Here is a 15,803-nt window from a genome sequence, read left to right as displayed (position 1 = left end):
GCTCTGAATGTTTGTTTGTTTTCTTTATTTTTCGTTTAGTATTTTCCTTTTCTTTTTTCTTTTTGCTGTTCTGGCGATTCAACCGGAAGCTCGAGTTTTTCGCCCCAGACCCCCAAACCCCGCGAATCCCGCTCTAATTAACTATTTCGATGAACGTTTCTCATGTATGATATTTTGTTTTTCTTTATTTCAGATATCCGTTTTTGTTTGTTTGTTTTGTTTGTTGTTTTTCTGTCTGCTTTTAATATATTATGCTAGCTTTTGTTTGTTTGTTTTGTTTGTTCATAAGTTAACTATGGTTCCCCGTTCGTGTCTCCCTTTCATTTTTGCTTTTGCCACGTGCACATTTGTGTTGCTCAAACACGTTTAGCGTGCATTTTTCCCCTTACTTCCGGTTCTGAGGTAATCCTCCCAAGCGCCGCTGACCTGCATTTTTTTTTTATTTGTTTAGGATTTCCCTTCTTTTTGTTTCGCTTTGGGAGATGCTTGCACTCCACCTTCCGGTCCATGGCCGAAGTTTCCATGGCACGCGAATCTCGACCAAATCGTATCCGATTTGTTTCTGTTTCTGTGTGTGTGTGTGTGTGTGTGTGTGTGTGTGTGTGTGTGTGTGTGTGTGTGTGTGTGTGTGTGTGTGTGTGTCCTTTTGAGCATATTTTACGTTACTTCGTTGCCCACTCTACTGTTACTTGATTACTAATATAATTGTTGTGTTTGAGTTTTTTGGTTTTTGCTATCTGCTGAATACTTCAAATGTGTTCATTATTATAAAAATCAATCTTCTAGAGTCTAGAATCTGTGTTTTGTTAGTTGCTTTCTTGCTTCCACCCCCCCCCCCCCCCTCCCCCGCGCACCTAATCTTTTATACTTTCTGTCCCCTTTGTGTTCCTCTTGGCTAGCACTTCTGTTTTCTTTATATATATCTATATAATTTCGTTGAACGTTAATAATTCGGTTTTTTGTTGTTGTTGTTGTTGTATTTGCTCAAAGCGAGCCGCAAATTCTATGAATATGGAAACGAGCGTGTACGTTTTCTTCTCTCTCTCTCTCTCTCTCTCTAATAGTTACTGATTGTGAGATTATTTTGTTGTGAGTCAGTGAAAGTGTGTGAGTGTGGGGTTAGGTTTTACTCTAAAAGAGGAGGGGGGGGGGGATCATATATAGTGTCCTGACTACAACCATACAACCATACAACCAACCAAGTAGGTAAGAAAGTCCCAAAAGCCCCTCCAAAGGAAGTAGACGAAGCGAAATAAGATGAGGTGAAGGAACGGAGGTTCAAATCCCATCCTTATCACCTCCCGGTCTCTGCATTCGATTTCTGGCTTACTAGACTTAATGATAGCATGTAGTTGGAACGCCGGTCCTGCTACCCTATGAAGACCTTTGCCACTGTCGCCTTTACCTCGGTCTAACTCCCTTACTGCGGAGCTTAAAATCAAGTCAGTGTAGTGCCAAGGAAGAAGAAGAAGAAGAAAGGGTTCTATAGTGAATGGTGAGCTCGTTTTGTACGTTATATTTTGTATTTGAATTCCCCCCTAAAAAAATCCCTCACACACACATACAACTCCACCATTAGTGAGATGCTGCATCGGCATCGAGTACGAATCTCCATTATAGTGGGAACTGTTACATACCGCGTGTGTATGCGTATCTATGTGTATGTGTTAGCGGGTATTTTGAGCAATGCAACGGGTTTCCTGCTGCATCTCCCCTGTCTGATGCGGTTTGCGATTTAAAATACTACTCCATGCGCCCTCGGTTAAAGACACGTGTTTGCATCGCCATTTTGTGTGCTTCCCTTCGCTGTTCGCGATTGTGTACGTGTGTGTGTGTGTGTTTGCTTATCGATTAACAGTTTGTTTCTTAGCCCGTTTCCCATTTCCTTTAAAACCGTCTAGACAGGGTTGAGGGCGTAGTACTGGACCGTGTAGGTTAAAACCGCAAAACCGAATGACAGCTCCAAGCGTGCGTCGTGCACAAACGTGGCACAGCTTAAAAGAGGAAATTAAGCACGACAAAATCCACCGCACGGCCACGCTACACCAAAAACGCTCAACTACGTATTATCTTCCTGATAACGATTTCGATGCTTTTGCTCGTGTTTTGCAAATGTTGCTAATGGCGTAAACTTTAGCGCAAAGGCAAACTTAACGTAAGGTACGTATCGAACGAACCTGCGGCAGGTCACACTATCCTGGTGTGACTATCCAGCTACGGTGTTACTGTTTAAATTATGGAAACCAGACCTGCTCGAACGGGCGGCACCCAGCAACCGTTGGTGGTTGTGTGCTTCGGTGTAGACACCGAACAATAGTAGTAGTAGGTACGGACGATGGCTAAACGGGGGGGCAGAAAACGTAGAGTATGATCGCGTAACTGCCTTTGAAGCGATGTAATTGAATAGGTTAGAATTGGTCGGCGAAACTCTCCGAACCGCGTGTATCACTCCAGAGTTGTGTTACGTTCTCCTCCCAGATGTTGTTATCAGGTGCACGTGCGCGATATATACGTTAGCCTAGGGTGCGATGCGAACGGTGATAGGATGGGAGCGATGTGTGTTACAGGTTGGATGACCATGGTTCGATTAAAAAAGTACTACTTAGGTTAGTTCACTACTAGTAGCGATAAATGCCAGCCGGATCCGGTGCTGCCTATTTACCTTAATTCGCATGACAAATGTTTGCTTTTGTGTGGATAGGTGTCTGTAGGTGTTTTTGTTTATAGTAGTTGGTTTAAGGGTTCTGCACGCAAATTTCCCCTTCGAAGGAAAAAAAACAAAACACCAAAACAAACCAACCGAAATGCACCGGTAGGAATGCTGCCCGTTCGAGTAGTTCGCAGTGCACACCACCACACACAGTAGTCGCGCACACCACACATTATAGTATTGGTTTGGCGATGTAAGGTTTCGCGGTCGTGGTAGCAATTTCCGACATCTTTATGTCGATCGGTACGCGCGTATCGTAGAGTGTGGGCGCCTGCAGTATAATGCCGGCCGTACCGAACACGACCGCTATCGTGAAGATCCACAGGAACAGTCGGTCCAGCACCATCGCCACGTACTTCCAGTCCTCCTTTACCTGCCAACGGAACATGGAGAACAGTGAGAACCGGGACGAGCTCGGCCGCAACCCGGTACCTACCCTTGAGCTTTCCTCCTCCTTCCGGGTGTGGTCGGCAATGTACGTTACGCCATCCATTGCCTTGGTCAGCTCGGGACACTCCAACCACCGGTTACGGTTCTGGCCCGTCTTGTCGCCCTTGCCGGCCGCCCCCGCCGTTACCGTCGTGCCCGTATCGGTCGTGTTGATAATCATACCGCTCGGCAGCACGTTCGTCGGTAGATTATTGTTGAGCGGTACCGCGACTCCATTATCGCCCAGCAGCAGATCGGTCGTGGTGGTGGCACCGGTTGTGACGGCGGCTGCCGCTGCTGCCGTCGCTGCCTGCTGCAGATCGTTCAGGAACAGGCTGTTGCAGCAGCTCAGATGGCCGGTACCGGCCGGTACCGCGCCACCCTTCAGCATCAGGTTGGCCGTTGCCTTGCTGTCGTTCGTGTTGGCCGCCGCTAGGCTCTTGTGGAAGGTGCTGTTCGGGTCCAGCAACCCACCGCCGGTGCCGGTTGCGCCGGTAGTGGGCTGCGGGTTCGGTACCGCCGTACTGGCCGCACTCAGCAGATTGAAGTTGATCGGGGACATGGGCGAGTTGTGATGGTTGTGGTCGTGATACGGCAGTGGCATATCGTCCATCAGGTCCATCCCACGGACCAGCGCGTTGTGGTGATGATGGTGATGGTGTCGCCCCGACCGATGATTGTGCAGGTGTGTTGGGCTACCGTGCAGCCGGCAGGTATTGAGGCTACGGCATCCAGAGCAAGAGCTTAACATTAACATACTTCAGGGAAGCTGTTTGTGTAAGTGTATAACAGTGCGAAACCCACAACAAAGGAGACCACCACTTCTTCTTCTTCTTTTTGTCGAGGTATTACCACGGTACCACATAGGAATCCAAACTTAGGCTTTCCTTAGTTACTCCGTGGTTGAGGCTTATTACCACTACCCCTAGTGATTTATGGACCGGCTGCTGAGGCCATATGTCCTGATGTTCTATGGTTGTTACAATTGTTCTGTTCTGTTTTTCCGTCTCTCGGTTGTGGGAAGGTTCGTGTTTTGCTTTATGACGTTCTTGTGTGCGTGACTGTTCTTTGCATTTATATCACAGGATTGAGCGATTGTGATTTCGATTTATGTTTCATGTAGCTATGTAATTCAGAACTTTATCCTATTGTCTTTTATGAATTTGATTATTTTAATCAATCCTAATGAGTCTTTTCTTTTCCATGTTTTTTTGAACGCTACTTCGTTGATGTGGGTTGTTTTTCTTCGTTCTAAGGCATATCTTTCGCAATGGAAGACCCTATGCTTGGCCGTGTCCGGCACATTACATGTACCGCATAGGCCGTTGTCCACTACCCTCATTTTGTGTAACCAGTAGTTACTGTGATCGTGTCCCGATATTAATCTGTTGATCATTTTTATGCCATGAGCTGGTAGTTTTAGTCGGTGATGCCACATTCTTTTCTCCATTCGAGTTTGATACTCCGCAAAAGTTTTGCCTTTGTGCTGGCTTATTTCTTTATACCACGTGTTAGCTTCCTCCTTTGCCTTGTTTTCGAAAATTGTTAGCGCGTCTTTGAGCGGTATTTTATTGTTTATGGTGTTGTTGCTTGTAATCCCTTCCTTAGCAAGCCTGTCCGCTACCTCGTTTCCCTCAATACCAACGTGGCTGGGGATCCACTGTATTCTGAGATTCACTTTTATGCCATTGTTCAAGATTTCCGACACTATATCGTCCGTGTAAAATTCCTCCAAGGCTCCTTTGATAATGAGGCATGCCGCGCGACTATCAGTGAAAATAATTGGGCCATCTAATCGTTCCTTGATCACAAAGTCTAGAGCAAGTTTTATAGCGTACAGTTCTGTTGAGCATATGGACATAGGATTTTTCAGTCTATAGGATTGGTTTAGTAGTACTTGGCTGCCACTGATGATGTATATTCCTATACCGCAGTTTTCGTCTATCTTACTCCCATCTGTGTAGACTTGTATGGATGTGGGGGTGGTAATTGTGGTGTTAATCAAGTCAAGACTTAGCTGACGTGCTGTTGTGGGGTTATAGCGTTGTTTGCAGTTTTCTAAACCGGGTATTGAGGTGGATATCTTTATGGTACTACTACTTTGGATAGTATTATTGAATTGGTATGTGACTATGGATTGTAGAGTTTCATTGAAGTTTAGGTAGTTTTTTTCTATTTCTGATAGTCTGACGGTTCGACGATGATTTAGCTTGGAAAATAGGGCTTTGTTAGGTGCGGAATATGCTATTGTTTTTGCTATTTGTTTGCATACGAGATATTTGGCTCGAATGTGGAAAGGTCTTTCTGCTGCTATGGCATGGAGCGTGTTGAGCGGCGTTGATCTAGTGCATCCGGTTATTCTTCTTAAGGATTGATTTAATGTGATGTTAACCCTGCGAAGTTTGTTCTTGTTTGCATTGAGGCTAAATCCTATCCCATATTCTATAGTACCTCGTACTATGGCTCGATGTACTTGCATGGCCTTTTCTGGGTTGACGTGGTTAGAATTGTTGCAAATAGTTTTAATCGGGTTTAGTCTGTTTGTTGTTTTGGCGATTTGATTGTCAAGATGCTTGTTGAATTTTAATTTGTCGTCAATCGTTAAGCCCAGGAATTTGTGTTCTTTCGTTTGCTCTATCACTTCGCCATCTACATTTACTCTGATACTGAACTTGCTGTTAGGGAAGGTCATTACTTTTGATTTGGCACTGTTGATTTCTAGATTGAGCTGGCTGAGGCGCTCTTTTAGCCATGTGATGCTTCTTTGCAACGCTGTTTCAACTGCTTTTGGTGTTATTCCGGTTTCAATAATTGCAAAGTCATCCGCATACTGCAATAATCTGATCTTACTGTTGTTTAGTTCATGGCAGCTGCTCGTGTAGATGTTAAAGAGAGTTGGTGAAAGCACATCACCTTGTGGAAGACCGTTACTAACAATCCGTTTGATTGTTTCTTTTTCCACTGTTACTTCTAGGCTTCTGTTATTCAGAAAACTTGCAACCCATGCAATATCCTCTTCAGATATCATGTCAAGTCTGAGAATTTCAAGAAGTTCCTGGGTGAGTACGCTGTTGTAAGCGTTTTTAACATCTATAAAGACTACTCCCGTGTATTTTCTTTTTGCATTGTTGTGAAGAATTTTATGAACCAGGAGGTTTACAACAGTCATCGTGGATCTATGTCTTCGGAAGCCAAATGTGGTTTCCGGAAGGATATTAAATTGCTCCAGGTGCTGTGTTATATTTTGCAGGACTGCTGAATTGACTATTTTAACCAATGTACACAGAAGTGCTATAGGCCTATAATTTTCTACACAGTTTGTGTCTTTTCCAATTTTGCCAATTGCTACTATCTTGATTTTTTTCAGTTTTTTCGGTACCCTTCCATTTTGGTACATGTTATTCAGTTCTTTGATCAGTACCAGAACCACTTCATCATTCAGCAATTTCAGGGCTTTGTATGATATACCATCAGTACCAGGTGTTGTGTTTTTTTTATTGGCTAATATTTTTTTCCATTTCTCCAAATTCAAGATTTCGATGTCTGAAATGAATTGTGGAGCGTACTGCCATCTTGGCCTTTTCGGGCTGCTGAAGTTTAACTTTAGGAATTTTTTCGCATTTTCCGTACTTTCGGCTATTATATTAATGCCGTTATTGTTGATTGGTTTTCCATGACATTTGTTCACAAGGTCCCACAGTTCTTTGCTAGTGCTGTCCGAGTTGACCTTATCTAACCATTTTTCAAAGTTTTTCTTCTTCTCCACTTTTTTTAGGAACTTGAATTTAGCTAGGTCCTTTTTGGATTGAATCAAGTTTTCTATACTACGGTTGCGATTAAAATTTCTTCGAGCTTCGTTCTTTTTTTCCCAAGCCCTTTGGAGCTCTTTACTCCACCAGCTTTTTGGTGTGTATTCAATGGATTTGGTGTTTTGTTTCATGATTTTCTGGAGGGTATTTTTAAGGCTATCTATGGTGGTATTTTCGGTACTACTTATATCACAGATTTGTTGTTCTACTCTTACCATATTTATCACAGATCTTGTTTGTACTTTGGTAGGCTTTTTTAAGGCTATGTGAATTATTCTGTGTCCGCTGTTGCCAATGTGTTGGTTTGTGACCTTACGTTCGACATCTAGAACCATATTAGGTGTAACGATGGTTAGGTCAATGGCAGTATTTTTTTTATTTACATCAGGGTTTATAAAGGTATGTTCCTTACTATGCACCAGTACCAAATCGCTGCTATTAACTTCTTCCAGCGTGATTCTTCCCCTCATGTCACAGAAGTGGTTGCCCCACGCTGTGTGATGGGCGTTGAAATCACCCGTTATTATGGCTTTTGTGTTGTTGACCGTACGAAGTAGCAGCTTGAAATATTTGGCGAATATGTGTTTAGGTGTGGTGGGTTTCACATAGGTGCTGATTACCATTATATTCAGCCCTTTTAGTTTGATACCAGTAGATTGCATGTGTTCGTTCTTAGGGTGTACCTGTACGCTTTCTACTCGATATTTTTTATGTACAAAGATGCTACAACCACCATAGCCATCTTCTCTGTTTTGGTAAAAATGATTGTAATTATTTATTCTTGTTTTGCTTGCAGTGTGATCCACTAGCCAAGTTTCTTGCAGGCAGATCACATCAATGTTTTCGTTGCTTAAGATGTGCTTCAGCTCGTCTATGTTGTTTAGTAGTCCTTGTATGTTTGTTTGTGTTACTTTGATGTTGGTTTGTGCAGCCATTTTAATAGTAGAGTGTATCTTATACTATTTCTCTGAATCGTTTGGCTGCATACTCCTTTCTTTGTTCTTTTGTCATTGCTTTGAATGGTATATTTTCTTCATTATTTTGTGTGTTATTAATGTTATTCATAACTCCTGAGTTGGTCGAGGGGGCTATGTTTGTGGATGAGATGTTATCTTCGTCATCTGATGTGTTGATGATGATCGTTTTCGTCATGGGTGGTGTATTAATTGTTTCCTTTTCTGTGTTGTTTTTTTCTGTACTTTCTGTGCTATTTTTAGTTTTTGTATTATTATTTTCTGTTATTTTATTATTATTTTCATTATTGTTTGCTGTAATTTCTTTGTTTTCTTCGTTGTTGTGATCATTAGGTGCGGTTTGGGTGTTTTTCTTATTGGCTGTGTATGTGGCGTAGTCTACGGTGGTATACTTCCTAGGGATGACAGGAGCAATGTTCCTGCGGATGACTCTTGCTTCGCGCATTGTTACTCTCTTTTCTACCTGTATTTTCTTGATTTCACACTCATCCTTATATATGGGGCATTCTTTGTCAAGCGTGCCATGAGCATCTCCACACTCTGCGCACTTTGCTAGGTTTTCACACTTTTCGTGGAATGGTTGACTACATTTCGCACATTTTTTCTCTCTATAGCAGACTTTTTTTGTGTGCCCAATGCGCATACAATTCATACAACGAGTGGGTTTGGGAATGTATAATTCCACTCTTTCAGTAAAGTATCCGATATCGATCTTCCTGGGCAACACTGTGCTGTTGAAGGTGAGTATTGCCGACCTTGTATTTACTATTTTACCAACAGCATTTTTCCTCTTCATAATTTCCACCTTGGTAACTTTCTGGTCCTTTAATCCATCCAGGAGTTCTTCCTCGGTTAGAAACAAACATGCATCACACCTAACAATGCCCTTTGTGAGGTTAAGCGATTCGTGCTCGTATACTTTTACGTTCAACGTGCCGCCCGGGTGATTGAGGTTAAGTTTTGACAGCTTTCTGGCGTCGCTTCTGTTCTTCATCTTCATGAGGATTTTGCCATCCCTCAGCAGCGTCGTTTGTACCGGTTTGCCATTAATGGCAGTCTCGACTGACTTTCGGAATAGAAACGGGTTAAATGTTGCTAACGTTTTCCCCTCTGTGATACTCTCTACCACCATAAATATTTCCTCGTTGTCACACATTTCTTCCAATGCTACTTTCTCCCCTCTCATCTTCCTTTTCCTCTTCCCCATCACTCTATGATCCTCCCCGAGGATCTCATAATATGACCCGGGGGAGCCTCCCCCAGGGTCCACCACCCCCATCCTTAATTACTTATCCTATCCGTATGTCCTTAGCTCGTTTGTCCAAAATCAAGGCGGTTGCTTTTAAATCAATAGCTTTTTGCTTTTTTGTGAATTTAAGGAACTGTCACTTCAGAACGTGCGGGCCACTTGTTCACTTGTCAGAGGTTCACAGTCGAATGGAGACCACCACTGCAAACCGCGGGGCAACATTTGCAAACAAAGCCTTACCAGCTGTCGCGCGGACAGCCTGTAAGCGAAACAAAGCGAGGGATTGTTAAAACTGGGCACATTCCACACCACACTACACAAGAAAACAAGCAATATATTACCAAGAAGAGGAAGAAGAAGAAAAACAAAAAGGGGACCGGAAGCTCACCTTCTTCTGCATCGCCAACACGCACCATTTTGTTGGCGTAACGCTAACCAAAGGCAATGGAACACGCTCATTTTAAACAGAAACAAAACTGAAAGCTTCAAAAATCGGTATTACCGATATCCGATCAAAATCTGAGAAAACCTCTAGGGGGGAAACAAAAGGGGTTGAACGCGACTTTGTACAATTTCGGAAGATTTTGATGCATTGGGAAGTACCGCTCAGTAACAAAATGGAGAGGGGAGTAAACCGGGTAACTGAAGCTTCTCAAGAGAATCCAGGGATTGTGAAGGGAAGTAACTAACGAAACACACACACAAAAAACACACACGCACAGGTACATTCAGAAACTAGTGGTAGCCACGGAATATGGTGATGAGCGTCATGCGATATATACACCGTTGGATGTTTGGTACAGATGATGAACGTGAACACGGTGATAATGGGAGGTATATATGAGAGATGACAATACTTCCATGGTTGCGGTAGACGATCGTAGTGGTCCTGGTTAAAAAAAAAGTCTACATCAACACAACAACAACGCAACATTCCATGAACGGATAAAGCGGGACTAGTGACGGCACACATCAACTCAAGAGCATCAAGGTAAATATTGGTGGGAAGGCTGTTGGATGAAGCTCTCCTGATGCTTGGATGATGATTTGATGAGGCATGAGCAAAAAAAACAAACAAAAAACAGGGACATCGTTGACTTGGACTACGATCCTTCGACCAACCGCCGCATATCTCCAGCAAATAACGTTTAACAACAGACAACACATCATAAAACAGTAATTCTACACACTCCCTCTCTCTGGATATACGCTAACAAGAAGCGTACACATTCGAACGGCAATCGCAGGCACATAGAGGGAACCTTCCTTCACCCTTACCTTTCGCTGGAATCGAGCAAATGGTGATCGAGCAGTACCGACGGATCAAACGCGATCGTGGGCGGAAGTGGTGGAATATGGTCACCGAGGCTGTTGCACGAACGCAGCATGAACCGCTGGGAGGCGGCACTGTTCGGCACGTGAGACGGGAAACGAGAAGATGTATGGGTTCAGATACAACTCTTCCCAGAGCACCGGACGGACATCCCAGAGGGACAAGCAGGCTCGAGTAGAGACATTCGGGACATATCGGGGATAAGGAGTTCCTTGAAGGAGCAACCACACACACACACACTCGCCGTAGTAATGGTGTGGGGGTGTGTGTGTGTATGGGTTATCACACTTACCTGAAGTGATGGAGCGGTTGATAGATTGGGCGACGCATCACCAGCAACTTGGGCAGATGGTTGATGAAGATGGTTCTTACCCATGGTGCCATCGTGTGCGTTTGTGGCGACCGGAAATGTATGTTAAGCACGATCACAGTCACACATATGCTGTAACGATAAGATCGTAACGATACGGTTGTACGGTTGTTCCTTAGCCCCAAGCAGCAACTACTCTCCCTGTCTGTCTGCGGTACATCTTGACAGCTCCAATACTGAGCGGCTGGGTGAATGCGATTAAGCGTAAACCATTTTACCCCGGAAATAGATTTTATCTCACAGCACCAGAAACCCTTTCCCCATCTACGTAATGTTCATGGTGCGAATGAAGTGAACGGAAATTACCGGATGTGAAGCATCCTTAAGCGCACTCACCCACCCCAACCTACCTGAACGTGTCCAGTATCATCGTGAACAGGACGAATTTGCCTAGCAGCGGGACGACCAACGATGTGGGCGGAATGATTTCCGCCAGCAGCAGGAAAAACACCGTCAACGATAGCAGAATGGATATGCTTAACGATACCTGCACAGAAAGAGGGTAGACACCGGATCAGACACCAGGAAGGAGCCGAACGTGGCTGTATAAGTTAAACCGGTAACGACGAACCGGATGTGCATCCCGCTGGGTAGATCTGAGCTGAACTGTACCTTTTCACCGCTGTCCGACGGTAGGTAGAACACCAGTATGGTGAGGAAGCTGATGCCCATGCAGGGAATGATAAGGTTGACGGTGTAGAAAAGCGTTTTGCGGCGCATCGTAATGTTGAACGTAATGTCCAGGTATGGTTCATCGCAGCACGTGTAAAACTTTTCATTTCTACCGATAAAAACGCCCGCGGATTAGGTTACGGTTCAGGATATCGGAACTGAACGTCAGGTTCCACTCACCTTACGGCAGGTACCTCCAAAATGTCCCACTCGACGGATGTGTAGAATTCGGACAAATCCACACCCACCTCCACGACGTTCGTTTCGTTCATCTCGTCGATGTGACGCAAATCCACCTGCAGGAGATGGCAAACATTAGCAGAACCCGACGGAAGCACGCACTCAAAAACCGATCCGTACCTGGAACCCGTCGTAGGTCCAGCTGCCAAACTTCATAACGCACGTCTGCTCATCGAACGGGAAGTACTCGACGTCGATTTCGCAGGAGCTTTTGTAGATGGCGGGCGGGCGCCATTCGACCCGGCCGGTATAGTTAAGCGTCGCCTTCGTCGCAAGCGTCACCTCAAAGTTACCGTCCGCATTGTTGTACAGCACAATGTCCGGGCGCCAGATGTGGTCGGAGGGTACGTGCAGCATCTCCACGCCACCGTACTCCTTCGGTTCCCACTTCAGCTTGTAGTCGTACCAGGTCTGCTCTACCCACAGGTTCGTCGTCATGATTTGGTTCTTCAAGTTCTGTAGAAGAAAAAAAACAGATCCCCCCCCCCAAGTGCCTCCAGTCGGTGCTACTAGCTCGAGAAGAGTATCGTCGACAGGTGGGGTTGCACTTACCACATCGATTAGCTGTGACAGCTTAAGCTTTATCTTGACCGTTAGCGCATCGGTAACATTTACTACCGGCCGGACAAGCTTGTTGTAGTTGCTGAGCAGATCGTCGTACAGTCGTTTTGCATCCGGATTGCCTCCACACACTGCAAACGAGAGCGAATGCCCGCTGCCATCAGTAACCGGCACATCGCAGGCGTCCATTGTCAACTTACCGGAAACGACGGCAAATATGGTAAAATATACACCGTGTAGTAGCCTCATCGCATTCCCCCTCGTGCGCCCCGGTGCCACCGATCCTACTCTATGTACCTTTCGATACCCGTGCTGCTCACTCGCCCAGGGGTTGTTGGAAGAGGGATACGGGCTGCACACCTTTCCCTATCTATTCCACGTTATCTTACCGGAAGGTGCGCACGGCAGGATGACAGCGTGAATGTTCAAAGCGGATGCGATAGTTTCAAAGGACGCTTACAGCGAGCTCCCGACGGTGTGATACAGGTAGTATGCGGCGAGCTGGCTGTCGATTGTCTGTGTGGCTTTACGGTCGTTCACAACGTCGTTCCCCTGTCTTTGAGCTGAATTTGAGCAATGGGTTTTCAGAACTTGCTGCTAGCTGTTACCTCCACATCGAACACTTGCTCTCCCTGCCCGCCTAGATTCGCCCGCCCTGTCGGGATTTCCGTTTCCCGCCTGTGTGCGACGAATCCGGTACTGGCGTGAAATGATACTAAGGGCTAGGAGGGCCAACCCGTACGCGCTAGGCCTACTCTTAAACTAAGAAGCGGTGTGCAGAAACATCTTGCAAACCCGCGAACTGGTGACAAAAGGGACGCTGGATGATGCCGTGGATTGTAGGGGGTTGAACGCGTCGATATCCTCTGGTCAAGAGGTGATCATTGTTCCTGCAGATGTTAGAAGGGGGAAGGGGTGGAGAAAATGGGGTAGGCGTTAAACATTGCGAAGATGGCCGCGAAAGGCACACACGAAAAAATGTATCACATTACGGCGAACTTCAAGCGTCTCGAATTGCGAAACGCGCTCCTCAACCGACAACAGGCCCTGTACACTACCAGGAAAAGGTCCTTTCGAGTACTTAGCGGTATATAGCAGGTTTGGAGGTTGCACTGTTGTTCTTTCACTACTTTCCCCACTGCTTGCTCCAACCTTCAAAGAATTATATACCGAAAGAAGCTCCTCTCTACGACTGTTCGGTCCATCACACTACATCTAATATGCGGCTCACGTTGAGCTTTCGGAGGCCTACCATCGTCCAATGTAAACATTATTAGATTAACGTACACTATAAACATCAGGCACGAATTTGCACACACACACACACACACAGTTCCGTACATAGCGAGGCGTCGACACCGACACCTCCGACGCTGAATCCAGGCTAAATTTATGCAGCAAAGAAACACTGAAAGCTCGTCCACCGCAACTCCGCAATGTTTTCTTTGTCTTTTGGCTGGGCAAAGTGGGTGGGGGGGGGGGGGTGGTTTGGGTAGATTGTATGATTAATTCTTTTTTGATTGTTGACCGAGTTTCAGTCGGCAGCGTCGTCTTTCTTCGCCGTACCCTACCCCGTTGTTGCGGAGACGCCGACCCAACCAAACGGCCGTTTTGTTGTACACCCGCTGTTGGTCTAAAAACTAGCAAAAGCACCCTTTTATGTCAACACAAGGATGCCGAATGGGGATTCGCCTTGGACGGGAGACCAGATATATTCTGGAGGTATATAAAAATTCTAGGCCAGCCCTGCATACACATAGGAGACCCAGTGTTGAGTACGGTTGAGCGCACTAGCGGGAAAATATGGAGTGAGGGAAGAGCTGGTATGGAAATCACACACGCACACACACATGTGAACACACATACACACTTAGGTTGAGGCACTCACATCCTTTTCTTAACACCACATCAGAAGCACTGTAGGCATAGGGACACTTCGATTAGGACACACAGCCACAACGCTGTATGGATATCCAATCAGCGCCTCAATCTCATCTCTTTCGCTTTCTGGTTCTGTTCGGGTATCTGACAGGATGGGGGAGATGATGCTGAGTGTTCTCTACCCCGCCAATCCTGCTAGGGCGCCTAGCATCCCCAAATTCCCAAGAATTGGGCAATAGTCAACCGAGCGTTGCGAACTAGCTGTATCCTTCCTTAGCCTCCCTCTCTCTCTCTCTCTCTCTAGGCGTTGATAAAAACTTGCGTTATCGGGGAGGCAGCATTTGTTGGGGCAGGACTGCGCGTAAACTTGCGCTTGGCTAGGTCAGCGGAATCGACACAAAGGACGATTAGAAGCAACAAACACCGCAACAAGAGGACAAATAAACTCTTAAATGGTTTGGGGTGTTGCACTAGCCGTTTGAGGCTACCAGTTTTGTTGGTTAGGACCTTGCACCTCCACTAGTTCCAAAACATGTAATGACCTCTAAAAGCTTCGTTTATATTGCTTGCACACTGTGTCTATGTGTGTGTGTGTGTGTGATTATATGGGTACGCTCTGGAAGTCTTTGGCTACCGTGTTCCCAGAGATCCTTAACACAACACTAAATCGAAGTGCACAACGCCTCACAACACGTAACTGCAACGGCACTGTCCATTTAAAGCACACTCAGGCACATACGAGTATGGCAGAACATGGTTCCGCAATAGTTACGTTAAGTGGCAAGTACTTCGCCGCAGCAGTAACACAACCGACTCGCACTGGAAGAGCTTGGTGTGCTCCTAATGGCAGCATAACGATAGGAGGGCACGGTTTACATATATTTTGCTGCTTCGCTGATGATATCGGGTTTGGTTCTGGGGCACACAGGTATAAGCACGGAGGATCGCGAATGCGCATGTCGCGTCCGTCCCGCGATGACCCGCCCGGCGCAGTATACCTTCTTCCCCATGCTCGCACAGCGTGGCTGGAAAGGGAAAGGGAAAACAAGGACGAACGCGAAAACGGTGTGCTATAATACACACCTCTGATAAGCGAACGACGACGAGGTGTTTTCGGCAGTACTGTCATGAATAAGGCAAAACGGGCATCACTTGCTCGGTCAACCATACCGACTGATACGGGGTAAAGTGGACGTGGACCGAACCCTGGTGAGGGTTAGCAAATGCGACATCCCTCGCGATAGCAAGGATCAATCAAGCGTTTGGTTTTGCTATTTCTTGCATTACGAGGCGCCGGCAACGAGTCGCTGATCAGCGCACATCACGGCGGGTTATAAGGCAAAAGGGAGTTGTTGAGGAAGAGCTGTGACAGCGGCAGCGCCTCTAACTATGCTAAGCACGTTTAGGATGCTGCCCCACGTCCAGAGGAGCTATGAAATTTTGATCACAGCAAAGCGTATAGTGTACCCACCTTACCGAGCAAACGTTCATCTACATAAATGTATGCCAAATTTCGATTTGCAGCGAGGTCGCCAAATCCGAGCGCCAAACATGCAGAGGCGGCTCTGACAGTCT

At 45.8% G+C, this 15,803-nt stretch overlaps 1 protein-coding gene across 14 annotated transcripts; it reads right to left on the bottom strand.

Moving 5' to 3' along the window:
* Nucleotides 1-160: 160 nt before the first annotated feature.
* Nucleotides 161-15,418, bottom strand: LOC118517327 (acetylcholine receptor subunit alpha-like). Of its 14 annotated transcripts, XM_036063362.1 has the most exons (12): nucleotides 13,340-13,803; nucleotides 12,956-13,237; nucleotides 12,548-12,903; nucleotides 12,339-12,478; nucleotides 11,907-12,242; nucleotides 11,727-11,842; nucleotides 11,487-11,655; nucleotides 11,225-11,361; nucleotides 10,797-10,946; nucleotides 10,450-10,578; nucleotides 3,147-3,861; nucleotides 161-3,083 (listed from the first exon to the last, which is right to left on the bottom strand). In XM_036063362.1, the coding sequence occupies exons 3-12, from the start codon at nucleotides 12,594-12,596 to the stop codon at nucleotides 2,883-2,885; spliced, it is 2,142 nt and encodes a 713-aa protein (XP_035919255.1). In that variant the 5' UTR covers nucleotides 12,597-12,903; nucleotides 12,956-13,237; nucleotides 13,340-13,803; the 3' UTR covers nucleotides 161-2,882. The 14 variants fall into 14 exon arrangements, with proteins under 14 accessions (XP_035919255.1, XP_035919254.1, XP_035919253.1 ...); XM_036063361.1 differs by lacking the exon at nucleotides 13,340-13,803 and adding an exon at nucleotides 15,312-15,418 and having other exon boundaries at nucleotides 12,548-13,237; XM_036063360.1 differs by lacking the exon at nucleotides 13,340-13,803 and adding an exon at nucleotides 15,105-15,211 and having other exon boundaries at nucleotides 12,548-13,237.
* Between the last annotated feature and the right edge of the window lie 385 nt (nucleotides 15,419-15,803).

Source organism: Anopheles stephensi, chromosome X (genome assembly GCF_013141755.1).
Source record: "Anopheles stephensi strain Indian chromosome X, UCI_ANSTEP_V1.0, whole genome shotgun sequence".
Classification (NCBI taxonomy): domain Eukaryota; kingdom Metazoa; phylum Arthropoda; class Insecta; order Diptera; family Culicidae; genus Anopheles; species Anopheles stephensi.
The sequence above is the reverse complement of the archived record's forward strand: the minus strand, read 5'-3'. Positions and strand labels throughout refer to the sequence as shown.

Excerpts from the sequence above, each read along its gene's own strand:
- LOC118517327 (XM_036063361.1), bottom strand. The coding sequence starts at position 12,596 with ATGAGGCTACTACACGGTGTATATTTTACCATATTTGCCGTCGTTTCC. Across the intron at positions 11,843-11,906 it reads GGACCTACGACGGGTTCCAG|GTGGATTTGCGTCACATCGA; the intron begins GTACGGATCGGT and ends CATCTCCTGCAG. Across the intron at positions 3,862-10,449 it reads TTGCTCGATTCCAGCGAAAG|CCTCAATACCTGCCGGCTGC; the intron begins GTAAGGGTGAAG and ends TGGATGCCGTAG.